We start from the raw sequence: 21,168 nt of genomic DNA, 5'->3' as shown, positions 1-21,168 counted from the left end.
ACATGAAGTTAAAGTATTTCTTAGATGCCTAATTTAATCCTACTAGCAAATATCCCTGTTGTTCATGGTAGGGGTGATTATCCTTGGAGAAATGGAGGCCCAGAGGTGAAACAGCTTGCCTGGACCTCCCCCACCTCATGAGTAGCCAGGCTGACTTTAACTTGAGTCCGCTGACTTGAAGGGGGAAGTCAAGAAACCTGGAGGGGCCCCCCTGGAGGTAGAACATGCATGACGGTTTCTCTGGAGGATACTAGGAGTTATCACAGGTGGCAATATAGACAGAGATGATTTTGTTTATAGCTTTAGATGCCAAACTTGGAATTCCGGTTGTCATCCTAGGACAGTTCAGACACCAGAAGGGGCTTGGATTTAGACAAGCCCTTTGGGTGCAGGGAAGAGGAAAGAGAAAGGAAGCAAGGCCAAGTTGCAGGCTTCCCCACAGCTGAGCCCAAAGGTGACAGGATGTGGGCTCGAATGGGGTGAGAGAGAAGAAGACAGATCAGGGGACTAGACATTGTGAGATGTGATGACCAATGTGGCTCTGGGACCCCCTACTTGGAGGATGAGGCACCAAGTACTGAGTGAGGAAGTACCTCCAAGCCTTTCCTGATGAGAAGGCAAGCTTTGGTGACAGGGAGATGTGGTTCCAGGTCCTGGTTCTTCCATGTACCGGCTGCATGACCTCAGGTAGGTTACCAGCCCTCTCTGAGCCTGTCTCTTCCTCCAACCTGGGGCATGAACTAGATGAGACAAGGATCCTAAGTAGGGCTTGATGTGGTAACTGCCAGAACTTCAGTTTCCTGATTTCGCTCTCTGTAATCTCATATCCCCCAAAATGTCTGGCCCACCTTCCCGGGACTGACATGACCCCATGTCACCACTGTGGGGCTTACTTTAAGACCTTCCTTCTGGTAACTCTGGGAGATACAATCCAGGACACCTTTGTATTTGTTTAAATAAACCCCGTCAGCTTGGAGTCGACTTTTCACGACATCCATAGGAGTTGCTGTCCCCCAAGAAATTGCTCCTGTAAAGAGAGAGACAAACAGGTGTCAGGGACTGGCTGGTTGAGATCTGTTGGGGACGTGGCTCCCTGCCCCTTCCCATCATTTACAGGCTTAACAGGCTTCTGGGGGACATGGAAAGAGCTCAGTCAGGACCTGTGAAGGCCATTCCTGAACTTCCCTCACCAGTCACTGTGGAACTTTAGAGAAGTCTCCTCCTCTGGGCCTACAGTACTGACCTTTACAGGGTTCCCGTTAGGATGAATAAATGGATGCACACAAAGCATTGAGAACAGTGCCAGGCCCACAGCCAGCGCTTTGTCCGGATGCCTTTATTGGCAGCTTTTACTGGAGAGACAAGAATAGGCCCCACCAATCCTTGGCAGTGCCTTTCCAGGGCACCAAGGGCCGCAGCCCAGAGCAAAGGCTGTGGCGGAAGGCTTGCAGCTCCCCAGAAACAGAAGGGACTCTGAATACAGAGAAGCTAAACAAACACTTGCAGATAGGCTGCTTGCCAACGAAGGGCCAAGTACTGGAAAGAGCAGGAAGGTCTTTACAGATCTGGTCACTTTTCTGAATATCTAAAACTGAAGCCTCGGGATGATGTAACACTAGGTCATCCTCACTGGAGAAGCTCAGGTGCCCTAGTTTGAGCACTTCTGTGACTTTAAAGGACTCTTGGAAAACAATGCCAGGTTATTGTATAAACATGAAAATTGGCACGTCCTTAGACAGGAAGAGAAAAACAAACTGATGCCAAAGTCCAGGGCAGCTGGTTTGCAAAGTTTAGTAATTGCTGTCCAGAGGCTCCCAAATGATGCCTTAGCCTGTCCTGGACCCACTGCCCATCCCAGCCTCCAGCCACCATGGCCTCCTGCCCATGATCCTCTGGGAATCCTCCACACCTCCCTTCCCTCTTGCCTCCTGCCGGATAATGGGGCTGCTTCCCCTGGAGTCTGTCCATGTACTCCCAGGCGTACTCTCCTGTTCCTCAGCCCATGGGCAAGGGCAATACAAAATGTAGTCTACCTACCGGGCCACTCAAACCTGCTCTCACCAGAATCGAGAATGGTAGGGGCCTTGTCCTCTCAGCCAGCGAGTGCTTAGTAAGCACTTACTAGGATCTGGCAGAGGCCGGACCTCACACACATGAGGGCAGAGGGCGGACACTGGTGTTTGGCAGGTAAGAAATAGGCTTTTTTATGTGTTTGCTGAGTTTTGAGCATAGCTAATAATGGTGATATGGGGGCGGGGGAAGTGGAGAAGAATATCAATTTTCTTCTTTCCAGAAGATCTTTCCCATCAATATCACACATGCTGTGTTATCAGTCTTTTTAAAAAGCATCCCTCTCTTGATTTCCCTACCTTTCTCTGGAGAGAGCTGCATACCACGCTTTCCCATCACAGCACAGCTAAACCCCTCAGACATGTTGTGTGTCCTCAGACTGTCCAATTTCTTTCATCCCATTCTCTCCTAGTCCCACTTCAGTTGAGTGTTTACACCCCTCTCTTCACCAAAATGGGTCTTGTCACAGTCCCTGATGACCTACATATTGCTAAATCCAGGCAGCAGGTATAGCAAGTGCAAAGGCCCTGAGGTGGGGAGAAGCCAGGCATGGTCAGGGTGAAGCAAGGAGACCAGTCTGGCTGGAGCAGAGCAAGCAAGGGGAGAGGAGCAGAAAAAAACTGCAGAAGGGTAACAGGCAACTGGATCATAAAGGGACTGAAAACCACTGTAAGAACACTGATTTTTACCCAAAACGAAGTGGGGATACTGTGTGGTTTCTGAATAGGGAGGGTGAGTAACCAGCCCATGGTCACCAAATGAGGAAGAGAGGATTTGAACTGGGATCTTGCTGACTGCAGAGTCCCTGCTATGCTGTCTTAATTAGCTGTGTGCCCTTGGTCACTTAATCTCTCTGAACCTCAGTTTTCTCATCTGAAAAATGGGAAGACTGATTCTTCCCTTAAAGAGTTAATGAAATTCTCACTTTAGAAAGGGTTTGCTATGTCAACATTCAAAAACAGTGAACCCCAATAACAGATTTCCTCTTCAAAGCTCAGTAATACCTAACACAGAAGAAAGGGTCAGAGTACATCTTCTGACTGGAAGTTCCACAATCCTGAATAGGAACTTGCCATTCCCACAGATCTAGAGGAAAGGAGAGGCAAAATAGAGGGAGACCATTCCCCATTCCCAGGCTTTCCTCTGACTGACTCGGTCTGGCACATAGTAGGTGCTGAATAAAGAATTGTTGGATGAGTGGCTAGATGAATTGTGCCCTTTTCTGGGCTGAGAAGGGCATGATAGGCCTCCCAGTCATCCCAGGACAAGGGTCAGCCCAGGGACAGGGGTCAGTACGGCTGTCCTTACCTGCCATGCCACCGGCCAGCCACACGGCACAGGGGCTGGGACCTGTGCAGGTCTCAGGTGTGATCCACTCATTCAGGAACACATAGGGGATGAAGTAGAGGCAGTAGCCTGGGACATCCCTCAGGAGCATGGCACCAACGCCCCGGTACATCCCTGCCAGGCCCTCAGTCCGCATGATGGTTGCGATGCAATGCACAGGCCCCTGGTAAATGGGCTGCACCCCAAGAGCCACTGCCCTGGGTTTCAAACCAAGGTTGGCTGCAAAGACAGGGAGAAGAAGATGAAAAGTGACCCAGGGGGCAAGAGACTGGCCCATCTCCAGCACTGGAGCCAGCCTGGCCCATTGACAATTTCCACTCCCATGGCCTGTTGGTTTTTTTTTTTTTTTTTAAAGATTTTATTTATTTATTTGACAGACAGAGATCACAAGTAGGCAGAGAGGCAGGCAGAGAGAGAGAGAGAGAGAGGGAAGCAGGCTTCCTGCGGAGCAGAGAGCCCAATGCGGGGCTCGATCCCAGGACCCTGAGATCATGACCCGAGCCGAAGGCAGCAGCCCAAACCACTGAGCCACCCAGGCGCCCCGGCCTGTTGGTTTTTATCAAAACTTCTGACCCTAGCAATTCAAACCGAGATTCTCAAGCCCCAGCAGGAAGACCAACATGTGCAGCCAGCTGTACAGCCAGACTGGAGACTATTGCCTGCTGGGTGAGAAAGCACCAGGTGTCTGAAGGGCTTTTGGTCAACCACCATTATGTTTTTGTAAGCAGCAGTGACTGCAGAATGTCCAAGATCAAAGATGACCAAGCTGTACCAAACTTTTCCCTGAAGCAGAGGTTGCAAAATCAATGTACTCTGTATGAGTATGTGGATGTGTGTACTTGTGCACAGTGTGGTTAAAAAAAACATACGAATATTTTCTCCGATTCTGTCAGTTGTATAAGGGCTAGTATCCAAAATCCATAAAGAACGTATCAAACTCAACACCCAAAGAACAAATAATCCAATCAAAAAATGGACAGAAGACATGAACAGATACTTTTGCAAAGAAAACATCCAAAGGACCAACAAACACATGAAAAAGTGCTCAACATCACTAGGCATCAGGGAAATACAAATCAAAATCACAATGAGATACCACCTCACATCCGTCAGAATGGCTAAAATTAACAAGTCAGGAAATGCAGATGCTGGCGAGGATGCAGAGAAAGGGGAACCCTCCTACACTGTTGGTGGGAATGCAAGCTGGTGCCTCCACTCTGGAAAACAACATGGAGGTTCCTCAAAAAGTTGAAAATAGAGCTACCCTACGACGCAGCAATTGCACTACTGGGTATTTACACTAAAGATACAAAGGTAGTGATCTGAAGGGGCACGTGCACCCAAATGTTTATAGCGGTAATGTTCACAATAGCCAAACTACGGAAAGAACCTAGATGTCCATCAACAGATGAAAGGATAAAGAAGATGTGGTATATATATATACAATGGAATACTACGCAGCCATCAAAAGAAATGAAACATTTGCGACAACATGGATGGAACTAGAGGGTATTATGCTGAATGAAATAAATCAATCAGAGAAAGACAATTATCATATGATCTCTCTGATATGAGGAATTTGAGAGGCAGGGCAGAGGGTCTTGGGGGGTAGGGAAGGAAAAAAATGAAACAAGGTAGGATCGGGAGGGAGACAAACCATAAGAGACTCTTAATATCACGGAACAGACTGAGGGTTGCGGGGGCGGGGGGTGGGGTAGGGATGGGGTGGTGGAGGGATGGACATTGGGGAGGGTATGTGCTATGGTGAGTCTTGTGGAATATGTAAGACTGATGATTCACAGACCTGTGTCCCTGGGGCAAATAGTACATTATATGTTAACAAAAAAAAAAAAAAAAAAAAGGAAAAAAAAAGCATATGAGATTTGGACCCAGACTGTTCTGGTTCCAAATCCAAAACCCACTACTTAAAAACTTCTCAACCTTGGTAGGCCACACTTTTCAGCCTTTGGTTCCTTAACTTTAAAAAAAGATAATAGGCCAGGGGCACCTGGGTGGTTCAGTGGGTGAAGCCTCTGCCTTCATCTCAGGTCATGATCTCTGGGTCCTGGGATCAAGCCCCATGTTGGGCTTTCTGATCCACGGGGAGCCTGCTCTCCCCTCTCTCTCTGCCTGCCTCTCTGCCTACTTATGATCTCTGTCTCTGTCAAATAGGTAAATAAAATCTTAAAAAGAAAAAAAAGATAATGGGCCAACTACTTATTGCATAAAAAGTTGCTAAAAAAGTAGATCTCAAAAGTTCTCTCCACACACACACACACACAGGGTAACTATAGGATATGACTAATGTGTTAACTAACCTTACCTCGGTAACCACTTCACAATACACATGCATATTAAATAATCAAGTTGTATACCTTAAATGTACACAATGTTATATGTCAATCATTTCTTAATAAAGCAACAAACATTTCTAAAGGACAAAGAAGAGAACAGGTCAGTATGCGTAGGGCAATATTATAAAGAGCTGAGCATGGTACTAGGAACTCTGTAGGGGGAGAATAATTTACCCACAAATCATTACTGAGACTGAGACGACGGGCATGAATTTGGAGGATACATGGGCTGGAGGGCTGGACATGCTGTCCCTCCAGCCTTGGCTAGCAAGCAGTGACTCTGTCTCTTCCTTTTAATCCTTCCACCAGGCTCCCGTCTCCTTCTCTGATGCTCATCTCCCCAGCTGCGGACGCTTTATCTCAGCTTTGACTCCTGACCAGAAAGGCTCCCCAGTCCCAGGGCTGATGCAGTGCACTCTTATTTTCAACACTCCATTCTTGAGGAACCAACATGGTACAGCCAGGAAAGAAACAGAACGAAGCTTCCCTGTGACACACACCTACGTTACCACCTGGGTTTAGTTCCCTATATGTGGCATCTCACTTTGGTTTTGCACATGCTGACAAAGAGGCAATAACTTTCATTACCGAACAGCTGAATTTCCAAGTTCCCCATACGGTCCCATCCTTATCAGATGAAAGGTTAGGAGCAAAGATTCAGGTTCATGATTCTATAGTCCAAACTGAAGATCTGAGAGTCAAGTACAACCTTTCTTTCTGCTCATCCCAGAAGGAGGTAAGGTAGAGGGGGAGATTCCTATTTGCCTGGGAAGTGTGCTTGGACAAATGAATCCTGTATTTTCTTTTTGTGCAAGAGGAAGAGACTAATTAGAGACTTGTGCATTCAGCCAACTACAGCATGGCCAGGAGGCTGAGTCCTGTTCACTTCCACAGCAGATCCCCCAGGAAGGGAGCAAGTGTGGTGGTCACCCCTGAGGGCAAAGGGCCTCTGAGCTCAGAGCAAGATCAGACACTGTGGTCTTTGAAAGCCCACTGAGATATCATTGCCCACCCCTTCCTTTCCCAAATCCACTATGATGCTGCCAGCATCACCCTGGGAAATTCTGGGATGAGACAGAATAGATATAATTGTCCCAACATCTCAACCTTCCCTGGGTCATGCCTACGTCCAAGTAGCACTGACCTGACCCAAGAGTCAAGGTTTTCATGAATCAACTACCGGGAGGATGTGGTTCTCAGAAGTTACTGATTGAAGGAGAGTGTCCTGATAATATTCTGCTTATGTAGAGGTACAAATGTTGAAAAAAATACCTGCCCAACCTCCAACATGCCTTATCAACAAAACACCTGTACTTTTTTCCCTTTTCTTCCCAGGATAAGCAATAAGGAACTTCCCTGAGATTCTCCCACATTTGTTATATAAGCAATCTAGTTTTTACTGCTTAAGAATTCCCCATTTATGGCTATTAAAGCAATATAATTGTCATGGGGATTGCCATCCTCTGGAATACTAACATGACTCTAACTGGCAGCCAGCGCCTTCTGAACACAAGGCCACTGGAACTCCTTCTAGCTCCCTCATCCCCAGCGTTAAAGGCACGCACGCACGCACACACACACACACACACACACACACACACACACTTATTTGGAAATAATTCCCAGCTTGCAATAAAGGTCAAAAAAGAATAATTTATACAGAGAACACCCTTATACATCCTTTCCCTGGATTCACCTAATGTTAACATTTTACCTCATTTGTTTTATGGGTTGAGTGCTCTCTCTCTCCCTCCCCACTCCTATCTCACTGAACAGATGTCCCTGTCCCAGTGCATAAACTTTGCCTGGGCTGTGTTCATCTTCAAGATCAGTGACCTGACCCGGAATCAAGGGTTTCATGAATGAGGTATGGGTATGACTTGGCTTTCAGGAGTTACTGATAAGAAAGATCCTCATAAAAATCTTCCTTGTTTGGAGGTGCCAATGTTGGAAAAACATCTGATAAACTTTGAACTGGCTTTGTCAACAAGACCCAAACTTGCACTTTTTTTTTAAAATCCTTTTCTGCAAGGTAAGCAATAAGGAAATTCTCGGTGTACACATGCATATCTTTTTCACACATATGTACATAACATTATTTTCTGAACCATTTCAGGGTTAGATACTGAATGGTTCTTTGCCCTTAAATCCTTCAGTAATTGTTGCCTAACAATAGAGATACTGCCTTAAATGCCAGAGTAGTTATCAGTCTCATAATATATGTTGACAGTACCTTTACCTAATGTTACTAACTATACTCAAGTTACCAATCGATCTTGTACTGACCTGTATGGCATTCCTCCCTTCACTAGTGCAGGATCTAGTCCAGCGAGTTACTGCACTTAGTCGTCATGATTCTTCAGGTTCCTTTATTTATTTTTGTTTTTAGTAAGCACCACACCCAGCGTGGGGCTGACACTCATGACCCCAAGATCAAGGGTCACACTCTTCTGCCGACTGAGCCAGCCAGCCCCTAGTTCCTTTAATCTGGATCATTTCTACAGCTTTTCTTTCTTTTTAACGACACCAGCATTTTTTATTAGTGTGCTGCCTCCCTTCTTATGAATAAAACCTTCTTCATTTGTGGTTTGCTTCATGTTTCCTTGTTATCACATTGAGATGATGCATTCTTGGCTGAACTTCCTCCCCGTTCTCTCCTCCTCTCCTCCCATGAAGACTAATGACTCTCAGGAGCCCCTGGTCTTCTCTGGCCTCCTGTCCTAGTTTTATTAGTTTCCTTTTTCAATTTGGATATAATTCACATTCAATAAAAGGTGTAGCTTGTAGGTGTACATTTGATGAGTTCTGACAACTGCATGTACCTGGGTTACCACACCCTCCTGAGAAAATGACAGCTTTAACTTGAAGCAACCTGTTTGATCACAGCCCACTAAGACACAGTGAAGATTCCAAGCCTACCTACCCTCTCCTGATTGTTTTTGAAGGTATAGGAACTCTGTGACATCAATGATGTGTCACTCAATGAGAAACAAATCTTCCAGCTAGTCGATGGTTGTTGCTGGCCCATCGCATTAGCAATAGTGGCATGGACTGTTCATATGGGACCACAAAGCAGAAAACAGAAGCAACTCTTAATCAGTTGCACCAACCAAGAGATGCTCAGAGGCTGGGCCCATCAGGGGGAGGCACCCCTAGGGAGGGGGCGTGGTCCGAGAGGCGTGGCCCGGGGAGGCACAGCTTAGGAGGTGTGGCCCGGGGAGGAGAGCTTGAGACAGGACCTGGGGAGGTGTGGCTTGAGAGGCGTGGCTCCCGGGGGAGGTACGGCTTAGAAAACGTGACTGGGGGAGGCGGGGTTTGGGAGACAGGCAGGGCTTGACAGTTCCACTTAGAAAAGAGCTGAATCAGAGTTCTTGGTAACTCTAGCTGTTTAAAACAAACTTGGGTGACCTTTAAAAATGGACTTGGGAGGTTGCCTGCAAGCAGCTTTTGGAAATAGGTGCAACAGAAATGCGTAAATCTGCAGGTTGTTTGTGCAAAGAACCCAAGGAAGGGGGTGAGGTGCTTGGTGAGTGAGTACTTTGCTCACACTGAACCACCTGTTCTCAGCCAGTTGTTTTTGATCCTTCAGGGCTTAGCTTAGGGGGTGTACACGTGCGTGTAAAGGGATTCACATAGGGCATATTTTTTCTGGGACAAATGTATTTAGTTTCTCTAATGAGAATTTTTTGTTCCAAAATGCAGATTAAATTACAAATCAAACTTTGATCATTTTTTATCAGGAGGCTTTGCTATTGACACCATTTTTTTTTCTGTACTCTAAATGAAGACCCTGTTACCTTTTATGATGATACATATGGATTAAAACTCTGAAACACTCAGGATGCTTGTGATTTTCTTTGTTTTCCCAAATTCACTTAGGACCAATTCAAGCTCCCTATATCAAGACAGGCAGGATGTGAGGCACCTGGGTGGCTCAGATGGTTAAGCATCTGCCTTTTACTCAGGTCATGATCCTGAGGTCCTGGGATCAAGCCCCACATCGGGCTCCCTGTTTAGCCAGGAGCCTGCTTCTCCCTCCGTTTCTGCCTCTCTCTCTCTCTCTCATGAATAAATAAATCTTAAAAAAAAAAAAAAAAAAAAAAAAAAAACAGGATGCTCAAAGTCAATGAAATTGGCCCCTACCTAGCTCCTAATCTTCTTCAAGGAGCAGAGGACAGCCTCTACAGTTCTAAAAACAAAACAAAACAAAACAAAAACCTCTGGGGCGCCTGGGTGGCTCAGTGGGTTAAGCCTCTGCCTTCGGCTCAGTTCATGATCTCGGGGTCCTGAGATGGAGCCCCACATCAGGCTCTCTGCTCAGTGGGGAGCCTGCTTCCCCCTCTTTCTCTCTGCCTGCCTCTCTGCCTACTTGTGATCTCTGTCAAATAAATAAATAAAATCTTTAAAACAAAAACAAAACCTCTCCTCCAAGCTCCCTCACCTCAACCAGCTGGCCTACCTGGTCGGTGGGGCTGGGAGACAGGAGACACAGAAGCTGGGGACCATCATTCCGTAGACTATACAGTGTGGCTGTTTAACTTCACTGCTCTGCCCACCAGTGTAAGGTGACTTGCTTACTGGCCTCTGACTGGGCCCTCCTGGCAGGTGCCTCTGCAGGAGGTAGTTTTCAGGTTTGGCCTGTCCTAACAGGTACCCATGCAGTCACCTCTTGGGAGTTCTCCCACTTCGGAGGGCCTGAACCAGCCTAGATGCAGGCTGGGTCCCCACAGATTTGCCTCTCAGAAGCCAGGGGTTTAGCCATGCATACTGCTGGGCCCTTCCCAGGCACAAACATGAAAAACTTTCATCTCTTTCCTTTCTCAGATATTGTTCAATGTCTTCAATGGGCCATAACTGGAAACAGGAAAGGCACCTGAAATACAATGGTTGGTCACTGATCCACTGCAGTAAGGGGTAGCCAGCCCTCAGAAACACAAGGTCCGGCCACTTTCTGGAAGGGAAAGGCCCACGAGACTTCTCCTATGTACACATAGTCAGGCATGGGATGAAAACACAACATTATTTCTCAACAGGTCACTTTCTACAGAAAATCCTTAATAACTAAGCCATCCCAGATGAGGTCCCACTGCTCCCCAGTCAGTGACGTACAGGGTTACCATGTACAGGTTACACAGGTTATTGTGCTCAAATATTTCTAGGCCAGGGAACTCCCAAATCACTGTTGGGAGCATGCACTTATTTCAGGGACCCACAAACTGGTAAGCATTATAGATTCACAGGACTCCTAAAGTATCTCACACACATGTGTAACCGTTTTTTTCCTACCTGTACATGCTATTGCAGGGAACACAACAAAAATTTACTTAAATATACTAATTATCCAATAGTAACTGATCGTATGTGGCTTCTTAATCCACAGACACTGAAGGTACAGCAGCTATTCTGTGGGTTGGACACCATTTAATGGATTTAAAAGGCATTCAGGGAAAACCTGGGATTAGAAGCAGCTGGGATTCACTTTGCTGCTCAGTGGCTGCTTACCATACAATCCAGTGCAAGGGAACCCACCACATTGGCCCGCAGTTTCCTCCGCCGCTTAGAAAAGGGGAAGAATAAATAGGCTGCCACCTCTTTCGCTTTTGTGAAAATTGAGTGACAATTGGCAAAGGTACTTTACTTGAGGCAAATAGTCATTCCTATTTTATTACCCCTCTCCTGATATGACTCCAGATTCTGGGAGTGCTGGATCTGCCAAACTCAGGCAGCGGTGGCCTGCAGCCAAACCTACTGGGGGAGGTTGTAGATGCCCACACAGGACCAACGACTCAATACTAGCATTGAGTCCCCAACTCAGGACCATACTTGCCCTCCTCTGTTGATATAAAGACCAAATGGATGTGTCATCCCCGTATGTAACCTCACAATGGTGAGTTACGTGGTAGGCACCATCATTTCATCTCTGCTAGCTGTGTGGGACCACAGTTTGGAAAAGGTTCAGCCAAACCACCCAGAATTCAAGGACTCCTCTTGAACTACACGGCTAAATGCCTGGCCTCTTCACAAATTTCTTCCCTTTCCTTTTGGGCTGCTATGGCTCCAGCCCTCACTTCCTATTGGCAGCCCACAGCCTACTTGACAAGAAAGCTCAGGCTGTAGTCCTGGCTTGTCTCCAGTCCCTTGTCGTACTCCAGGGATTCTTCCTGCTCTCCCACGTAGATTTTCTTCTTTGGGAGTTAAATGGAGCAACATTCAGGGAGTTTAGCATTAGTTATTCTTGATCTGCAATGGGAAAGTCTTGAAAAATCTGCTCTATCAGAAGGCTGCTCCTCCCCAAGGCCATCCTGCCTGGAGAAGAGTGTTTTTCTTGGCAGCCATACATCTTTACTTACGGTAGCAATAAAACTATGTTGCCAAAGAGACAAACTGAAGTACATGGTCAGGGCCTCTGAGGCCCAGTTGGTGACCTTCCCAGCCAGACATTGCCGAAGACTCAGAAAAATCAGAGAAATGGTTTCATCCCACTTTTGTTATCATTGGGCTCAGGTGGGCTTTGTGTTCTGGTGTGTGGTTGATGATCTCTTCCACCCCTCATGAGGCCCTCTCTGATGTTACCATTCCAGCCCTATTTATCTTGGCTCACAAGCTCAGAAATTAGGATCCTCTTCTCTTCAAATCCTGGCCGCATTCTGTCCCCTTCATTCTGTTCGAGCTCTTGAACATGGTAGACGCTGGCCTTGCAATGAGGTCTCCCTCAACCTCCTTTCTCTTGCCCTCAAAATCCTTTCTGGGGGCGCTTGGGTGGCTCAGTGGGTTGAGCCTCTGCCTTCAGCTCAGGTCATGATCTCAGGGTCCTGGGATCGAGCCCCGCATCGGGCTCTCTGCTCAGCCGAGAACCTGCTTTCCTCTCTCTCTCTCTTTCTGTCTGCCTCTCTGCCTACTTGTGATATCTGTCTGTCAAATGAATAAGTAAAATCTTTAAAAAAAAAAAAATCCTTTCTGAATTGTGTTTTATTCTCCTCTCCCAACCCAGAAACAAAAGGTTGTTCCTTCCCCAGCCCTTGATCTCTGTCCCTAGTGTCACCTCCCACCTCAGCCATTCTCCCCTCTTGATTCCCTTTTGCCTACTTCAGTGACAGGAGTTTTCCAGGACTCTGGCTTCTGGGGCACTGGAGGTGGATGGGCCAGGGCCATGCTCTGTTGCAGCGTGTCACACCTGAGGGAACACATCACCTAACACGTCACCCAACCCGAGCCTCAGTTTCCCCATTTGTAAGATAAAGAGAATGACGGCACCTCTTTTACACAGTTGCTGTGACAATTTAAAGGTAGGGGTGTGTTAGCACAGCGTGCATGGTATGGGCTTGGCTGCTGCTGACCACGGCCATTGATGCCACTGGAACTCCTCCCTGAGCTCTTTCCTGGGTCTTTCCCTTCATCTCCACCTCTTCCTATCTGTAGCTCACCTTGACATCTGCACCTAATTCATGGCCTCAGTGGTCACTTCTCAGTCACACCCCTGACTCCTCCTCCAGCCCCGACATTCCAGCTGTGGCACCTCCCACATGAACCGAGCCAGACTCAGCATGTTCTCACTCAAGCCAGCCCTCCTGCCAAGCTCCAGAACAGCAGCAGTGACAGTAATGTGTATGGGTGACACACCCCACACCAACTGCTGCCTCACACACTTCGCCATTTCATTCCCGGTGGCGGGGGGGGGCGGGGGGGCGTCCTCCCTCACAGTCACCCAACTGTGCAGTCCTGGGTCAGTGCAGACACTCCCCTCTCCTGCTTGGCCCACTGATTCTCTACCACAAATACCTCCAACTGGCCACTCCCCTCCATTCCCAGAGACCAAGGCCCTGGGCCCCCTGCTCCTGTTTCTTACCTGGTCTGTGGCAGCACACCCAAATCAACCCACCACTACTACTTTCCCCACCCTTTCCACCTCTCCTGAAGGCCAGATCCAGCTTCCTCCCACACAGCTCTGCTCAGGTCATTCTGCTGCCCAAGAGGCCACACTGCCTGCTGAACGGCGCCTAAGTCCACGCTCAGCTAAGTAAACCAAGCTCTTCACAACTCCCCCCTGCACCTTCGCCCTCCCTGCATTGTAGTTAGAACTCCAACTCTGTGCTACAGTGCTCTCCATTCCCATGTGTCCGTCTCCAAAGCCTCACCAGTATTCCAACACCCCATCAAAGGCCCCTTCCTTTCTGGAGTCCTCCTGACCTGCAGAGCCAGACTCCAAGGTTCCAGAGCCTTCCACAGACTGTTCTATTCTGCTACACATCTGATTTCCCCCACCAGACTGTGCACTCCCTGAACAGGGGCTGTGTGTCTCATACCTCTGATCTATCTACTCTGCTTGGATCCCAGCAAGAGCTCAGGACATATTTGTGAATGACGGAGCCAGAGAGTGAGTCCCAACAGGTGCCACACTCAGCCCTCTGCCTCCAGTGGGGCCGGGTGCAGTCTTGGGCTGGTTGGCACAGAGTTAAAGCTGAGTCCTCCTCCAGTGCCCAAACTCTGCCTTCTTGGGGGGGTTGAGGCCTTTGTGATTTGCACATTAATTAGGCTGTCAATGAAAACACAGACCAGAAAGCTCCCAGACTAGGGAAAAGTTGAGTGTCACTGGCCATCGGCCTCCAGGACGTGACTTGGCCCGGGCAAAGGAGGGACTGCTGGCCTCTGGGACCACAGCCCTGAATTCCAGTTCAGGCCCAGCAGGGCACCCAGAGAGGCTCATGCCCACATCAAGGGTGATGATGACTTCTAGAGGGAGGGTTTCTTCATCAGAGCCTTACAGTGCAGCTCACGGCCAACTGAACTCAGGCCAGCCTCTCCTTGCTGCCAAGCGGCAGGGGCACCAGGAGCAAACCTCCGTTAAGTTGCAGCAGTTTTCACAAGGGGTTACTGCTGTTTAGTATGCAACTCTAGTTGGGGCCAGATGGAACTTCCCTCTCAACTTCAGCCACTGCCGATGGAATGTGGTTAAAAACACACACACACACACACACACACACACACACAAAACCTTTCTGTATAACAATTTCACAGTATGTGCCAAAAATCTAAAAATGACCAGACCCTTTGACTCATTCATGAAGCAAAGAGCCCACACATTTAGGGAAATAACCCTACATGAAAGCAACTCCATATGGACAGATTACCTGATCATATCATTATGTCTGAAAGAGGATGAACCAGCAACAATGTCAAGGTCCATCCCTAGGAACGTGTGACCTAAGTTTAGTATTACAGTGAACATCTATTTCAGGTGTTCAGTGTGTCAGGCCTGATGCTCAGATCGTCATGTGAAATCCGTCATCCTCCATCCCAGTTATGAGGTAGCTACCGTCACTATGTCTGCTTTGCAGATGAGTCATCAGAGACTTGGTGACTTGAGGGGAATTGTCTAGAGTTCCTGGGTTGTGGGGGAGAATTAGAAGCAGGTAATCAAACTCTAGAAACTGAATTTTTGCCACGCTGCACCATCCCTCTCAAAACATGTGTGTGCTCATGGACACAGTGATGGAATACGGCACGTCTATTTTAAATATTAGTCGTCTATTGTTAATCATTTTAAATGTCATTTTCATAACATGGAAAATGTTGTAAACTAAGTTAAAAAGAGGATACGAAACTGGAGGAGTACCATTTCTTAACATGTTTTATCTATGCATTTAGAAAAGGAACACATTACTGTATTCACAGCGACTGGACGGGTGGATGGACGTCTTCTCCCTCCACATTGAATGTTCTAGCTTGTGTGTGTTTTCAATGACAAGTCAGCACGAATAGTTCATCAGGATGAGCTCAGTGGCTTTCTATTTGCAAGCCTTCAGGTAGCTTACCTCTTACCTCAATGCAGCCTCTATTCTACCTGTCACATGTCCCAGATGCCAGAGGCCTCCAGCACTCAGCTTCAGTATATGGGGGCACTCCCTCATGGCCCATCATCTCCACTCAGAAGTGGTTAGGACATTCTAGGGTAAATCCACAGACTATGGACAATCCCACAAGCCCAGCCTGAGGCTGCCTGGAAACACCCATCTCAGCATGGTCACCCCACAGAGTGGGCCTGACCCAGGGCGGAGACCACAGGCTCTCAGGTAGCACTAGCCCCACACCACCAGCTCCGTGCTCTGCTAGGCTTCAGGGTGTGGTGTTCGCATCTGCTTTTGTTCTTAATTAAATTATATGACAATTTCCAATTCAGGCCACATGGCATCCATCACCTAGAACAGAGCTGAAGCCACCCCCTCGGATAGGATGTGGGCTTGGCTTGCCACAGTCTCCACCACTCCCTATTACTCCCCAGCACCAGAGCAGACACGTGTGGGACCTGCTGCTTTTGTAAATGCAGAGTCATAGGGAAGTGAAATGTGTTTTGTGCTCACATTTTGAAGAGTAAAAGGGAGATGTGGTTTAGCAGGGCTGTGGGTGTCAAGATAAATGGAAGAAGTTACTCACTTATGTTACTTCCCTGGTCCCAGTGAGTCTTTGAACTTTCCATCTCTGGCCTAGAGGGTCTCTGAGGGATAAGTAAAAGAAAACCACATCCTTTCTCCCTTCCTGGGAAGATTCCTGGCAAAAAGCACTGATTACCTGCTGCCCTCCTCCAGCCCCAGTAGTGATCCTGCCCAGCCACCAAAGACCTACCCCCAAGCAGCTCGGGTGGAAGGTGAGGAACAACAGGTCAGGCAGAGATGGGCTGTGCAAAGCCATGGCATTCGGACCCACCCCTGGGAATCCAAGAGCTATGCCCACTACCTGAACAATGTAATTTTTGAGACGCTCCCAGCCTAATTCCCCCTTCCCATTTGAAACCGGATTTGGGATGAGTTTGTGCAAAGGCCCAGGTGTTATGAAAGCTGCCATCATCTCAAAATCCCAGGGCAGAAGCAGAAATAGCATCAGTGGGCTGTGAGTCAGAAAGCCTGGGGCTCCATCCCAGCTCCACTTCCCACTAGGGGAGTGACCCGAGGCCAGCTACAGAAGCTGCTGATGCCTCAGGCCCCCCTTTGTTAATGTCTAGGAATTGGGTTGCTAGAAAGATTAAACACTTACAGAGCTCCTAGCGTAGTACCTGGCGCAGGGTAAGGGACCAGTAAATACTGGCTATTCTGCCCCCACTGCTGTGACCTGGCTTCGCCCAGATCAGAGGCTTGAGGAACACAGCTCATGTGAACCCTCCACTCCTGGTTTCTACTCTCCCTGCACTTGCTTGGGTCAACTGTCTTTGTCTCTAGCTGCCTGCTAAGCCACTGGGCCCAGGTGCTAATGACTTAGAACTCTGCAGGGCTGAGAAACCCTGGCCTGCAGGAACCTCCCTTGGCTTCTTGTTGAGAGCCTTCCCTGAGTTCACACAAGGCCAGTTCCTGGTACACTGGAAAGGACAGAATAAACACATGTTCATTTTCTGTTGCTGCCTCAAGGGACTGACGAAAGAGGACAAGTTTCCTTCTAGCACTATGATGAACTAACAACCTAAAGCCACGGACTGTGGCCTACCCACACAGGAGTAGAGCCAGGAACTCACCCTCCTCGGATGCTGTTCAATGCCTCCTATGGTGGCAAGGGCAGGGAGAGCACCCTGGACCCTATGTTCTCACTGCTCAGAGAGCTTATCCAGGAAACGAGGCCCCAGAAGGATCTGGACTTCCCAGGTAGGCAGTTGTTCTCCAAAACTGCTCAGGCCCTGGCGAGCAGGCAGGGGTAAGCCTCAATGTAGCCGTGAGCATGTGCACAGACCTGATCTGCAACAATCCCTCCACCCTCCTTCTACCTGCCCAAAGCCCTTCCTGACCCCCAGCCTGTCCCGATTCCTCCCCTACCACCACATCTGGAGTTGCCCAATTGCTCAATGCTTTGAGCATTACAGGACAGATAGGATGTAGACACTTCTTCACCACTGCATCCCTAGCACCAAGCTCTGTGCCTGGCATACAGCAGGTGCATACATAGCACATCGGATAAACGAACAGGGCTAGCAGCCATGAAGACCTTATGGTACTGTAATGGGTATTAAGTATCAGGCATATGGTGAGTGGCTTGGCAGCTTTAGCAGCTGCTGATGGGGACTGCTCATGTCCCTAACATTGGCTGCTGCTGCACACTCAGCTTTGGGACCCCTCTTGGGTCTACCCATTCTTTGACAGCCTCCCATCCTTCTTCCGAGCTCCAGAGGCTTCTAGCCTAGCCTCAGGATTCCTTGAAGTTCAGGCCTCCGCCTGCCAAGTTAGTTACCAATCTAGCACCCTCTGCAGGGAAGGCAGGGGTGAAGAAGGACAGGACAGAGGGTGCAATCAATTCATTTACCTCCACTGTCCCAGGTGTTTATAAGGAAGGTTTTTTTTTGAGAAACATCTACTTTGGTGTTCAGGCTCACTGTGCCTCACCTCGCCAATATATAAATGCATGCCTCCCCTTCTTCCTCCCCTTCCAGGGTCAAAGTGTCAGGTTGTGAAGGAGGCAGGTCTGCTCCCAGGAGCAGAGGAGATCCATCACTGGTAATTCTTCCAACATCTGGACCCAAAATGTCTGAAGACTTAGGGAGAGAGATTTCCTCCACACCTGAGACTGACACAAGCTTTTCTGAGAGAGGGACAGAGCCAAATGTGAACTTGGGGGTCAGGCCTCCTCATTCTCAATCTGCTCTGGATGCCCTTCATTTCTCAACATGTTTGCTTTTGTCTCTTGGATGGGACCAGATCAGTGAGCTTCAAACACTTCTATGAGGTGTCACCCTTTGGTGAAACTAAACTATACCGAGACATGGCTCAGTATGTCGAGTAGAGGGATGTGGAAACCCCTTGCCCTGTATCTCTCTGAGTGGCCCCCAAAACAATATTCTGTGACCCTCAGGATGAGCCAGCCTGCTGGGGTCCCGTGTCACCCCACATGCTGACAGTGACCACTTAGTGTCCCTCAGGCATGACCCGACATGTTAGGGCAGCTGGTCCCAGGCTCTCCATGGGCCCCAGTGAGGATAGCAGCAATAGGGGCTATGCAGTCCTGTCCTGGAAACCTCCTGGGCCGGGCAAGATATGCAGGCTGAATCAAGGCGCTGGGGCTGGGGGCAGGAGAGCTGCTGGGCTGGAATGCTCCCGAGTGCACTCTCTGGGCTTCGGCTGCAGAACCCAGATGAGCCCAGCGAGCCTGGCCTCTGTGGGCAGAGGGCTCAAGGCAGCCCACTCAGAATGCTGCCAGCAAGAGGGGTCTTGTCCACGAGAGCTGTCAGCCCAGATCAGATAACTGAGGTGTCAGAAAGGACCACAAATCCAGCCCTTCCCTTATGTGGACAGGAGACGGTGGCCCAGGCAGGAGCAGTGCCTTGCCTGAGGAGACAGAGTGACATCAGAGCCAAGAACCAAACCTGGGGAGAGTGAAATCTGTCTAAGACCCCAGCTCATCCTTTCTCAAGAGCTGGCACCTTCTACTCCAAACAGCAAGCACCTTCCCATTCTTTCCATCCTCCTTTAGGCAAAGCACAGCAGACACAGACACTCCTCTCTCAAGACGAAGGAAGTAACACACTCAGCCTGTAGTTCAGGAGGGCTGTTTAACACACCAAGAAATGAAGTTCCAACCAGAACGTCAAAGAGGGGAAGAGGAATGACCCCTCACCCCGGCCACAGGTGGTGCAGGGGTAAGGCCTCCCAGAAAACTCCCTGGTGTTGGGGATGGGTGTGGTTTTGAGACTCATGAGTCCCTCAGGGCCCCAGGCCTGATTTAATGCTCTGGGTTGCTCTTCTAAAATTCCTTTTTTTTTTAAATTTTTAATTTTTTATAAACATATAATATATTTTTATCCCCAGGGGTACAGGTCTGTGAATCGCCAGGTTTACACACTTCACAGCACTCACCAAAGCACATACCCTCCCCAATGTCCATAACCCCACCCCCCTTCTCCCAACCTCCCTCCCCCCAGCAACCCTCAGTTTGTTTTGTGAGATTAAGAGTCACTTATGGTTTGTCTCCCTCCCAATCCCATCTTATTTCATTTATTCTTCTCCTACCCACTTAAGCCCCCATGTTGCATCACCACTTCCTAATATCAGGGAGATCATATGATAGTTGTCTTTCTCCAACTGACTTATTTCGCTAAGCATGATACGCTCTAGTTCCATCCACGTTGTCGCAAATGGCAAGATTTCCTTTCTTTTGATGGCTGCATAGTATTCCATTGTGTATATATACCACATCTTCTTGATCCATTCATCTGTTGATGGACATCTAGGTTCTTTCCATAGTTTGGCTATTGTGGACATTGCTGCTATAAACATTCGGGTGCACGTGCCCCTTCGGATCACTACGTTTGTATCTTTAGGGTAAATACCCAGTAGTGCAATTGCTGGGTCATAGGGCAGTTCTATTTTCAACATTTTGAGGAACCTCCATGCTGTTTTCCAGAGTGGTTGCACCATCTTGCATTCCCAGCAACAGTGTAGGAGGGTTCCCCTTTCTCTGCATCCTCGCCAGCATCTGTCATTTCCTGACTTGTTAATTTTAGCCATTCTGACTGGTGTGCTCTTCTAAAATTCTTAATCATTTTTGAACAAGGGGTCCCCCATTTTCCTTCTGCACTAGACACCACAAATGATGCCACTGGTCCACTGGTCCTCACCCACCAGTCATTCATTATCTGTGTGGCCCTGTCTAAGGGTCGTCACTTCTAGGAGCCTCCACTTTCTCCTCTGTAAAATGGACATGGTCATAGCACCCACCTTAAAGAATTGTTAGGAAGACCAATGAAGAGAGCATACCCAGAACGCTAAGCAGGTGGTTGGCATGGAATAATTAATGACTGTTTTCTACAATTGATCAAAATGCTAACTGCAGACTCTTAGACGACAACGCAGGTACTCTGCTCAACAAAGAAAAGACAAGCAGCCACATCCCAGATCTGGCGGACCAGGGAAGAGCCACTGGTGCCCAGACTCCAGGCCCCTCCCCTCCTCTTACCTTCCTGAAATGGCTGCGTTTGCATCTGCAGCCGGATCTTGATGAGGTCCACGGGCGTCCCCAGCCCAACAGAGACCACACCAGCCACCATGCTGGCTAGGAGAAGGTCAGACAGTGTGTGGGACCGGCTGGCCTCGGACTCCCGGCCGTGGTACTGGCTGAGGAACCGCTGTGTGTTACTGAAGACCCCAAACACCACCGAGTTGTAGACAGCGATGCTGGCAAGGGGAAAGGACATGCCCTTGAAGAAGCCGAACACCTGTGGGAAACCAGGGGGCAGGAGCATGAGGGCCTTGGGCTGTCTGCAGGCCAGGTGCCAGGCTCCCCATGTGGCACTTAGCATAGACCCTGCCCTCTTGGAGCCCGCAGGCTGGGAGGTGACACCATGGGAAAACTAAATCATCATGTCGGTGACAAGAATTTAAAAAAAAAAAAAAAAAAAAAAAGTTGCTGGTGTGATGGGAGGGCCCAG

The 21,168-nt window shown here is 48.5% G+C and overlaps 1 protein-coding gene across 9 annotated transcripts in view; it reads right to left on the bottom strand.

The window, feature by feature from the left end:
• Nucleotides 1-21,168, bottom strand: part of SLC25A48 (solute carrier family 25 member 48) — a 198,019-nt gene that overhangs the window by 7,956 nt on the left and 168,895 nt on the right. For 5 of the 9 annotated variants that reach the window (XM_059174631.1, XM_059174632.1, XM_059174629.1 and 2 more), the window contains 3 exons: nt 20,697-20,955; nt 3,379-3,636; nt 894-1,027 (listed from right to left, as the gene is read on the bottom strand). In XM_059174631.1, coding sequence (XP_059030614.1) covers nt 894-1,027; nt 3,379-3,636; nt 20,697-20,934 — 630 coding nt within the window. In that variant the 5' untranslated portion in view covers nt 20,935-20,955. Of the gene's footprint in view, nt 1-593; nt 741-893; nt 1,028-3,378; nt 3,637-20,696; nt 20,956-21,168 lie in introns of all 9 variants that reach the window. The other 4 variants (XR_009353917.1, XR_009353918.1, XR_009353915.1 and 1 more) reach the window with 2 other exon arrangements.

Source organism: Mustela lutreola, chromosome 5 (assembly GCF_030435805.1).
Source record: "Mustela lutreola isolate mMusLut2 chromosome 5, mMusLut2.pri, whole genome shotgun sequence".
NCBI classification, from domain to species: domain Eukaryota; kingdom Metazoa; phylum Chordata; class Mammalia; order Carnivora; family Mustelidae; genus Mustela; species Mustela lutreola.
Note: the sequence above shows the minus strand (reverse complement) of the source record. Positions and strands in the feature narration are given on the sequence as shown.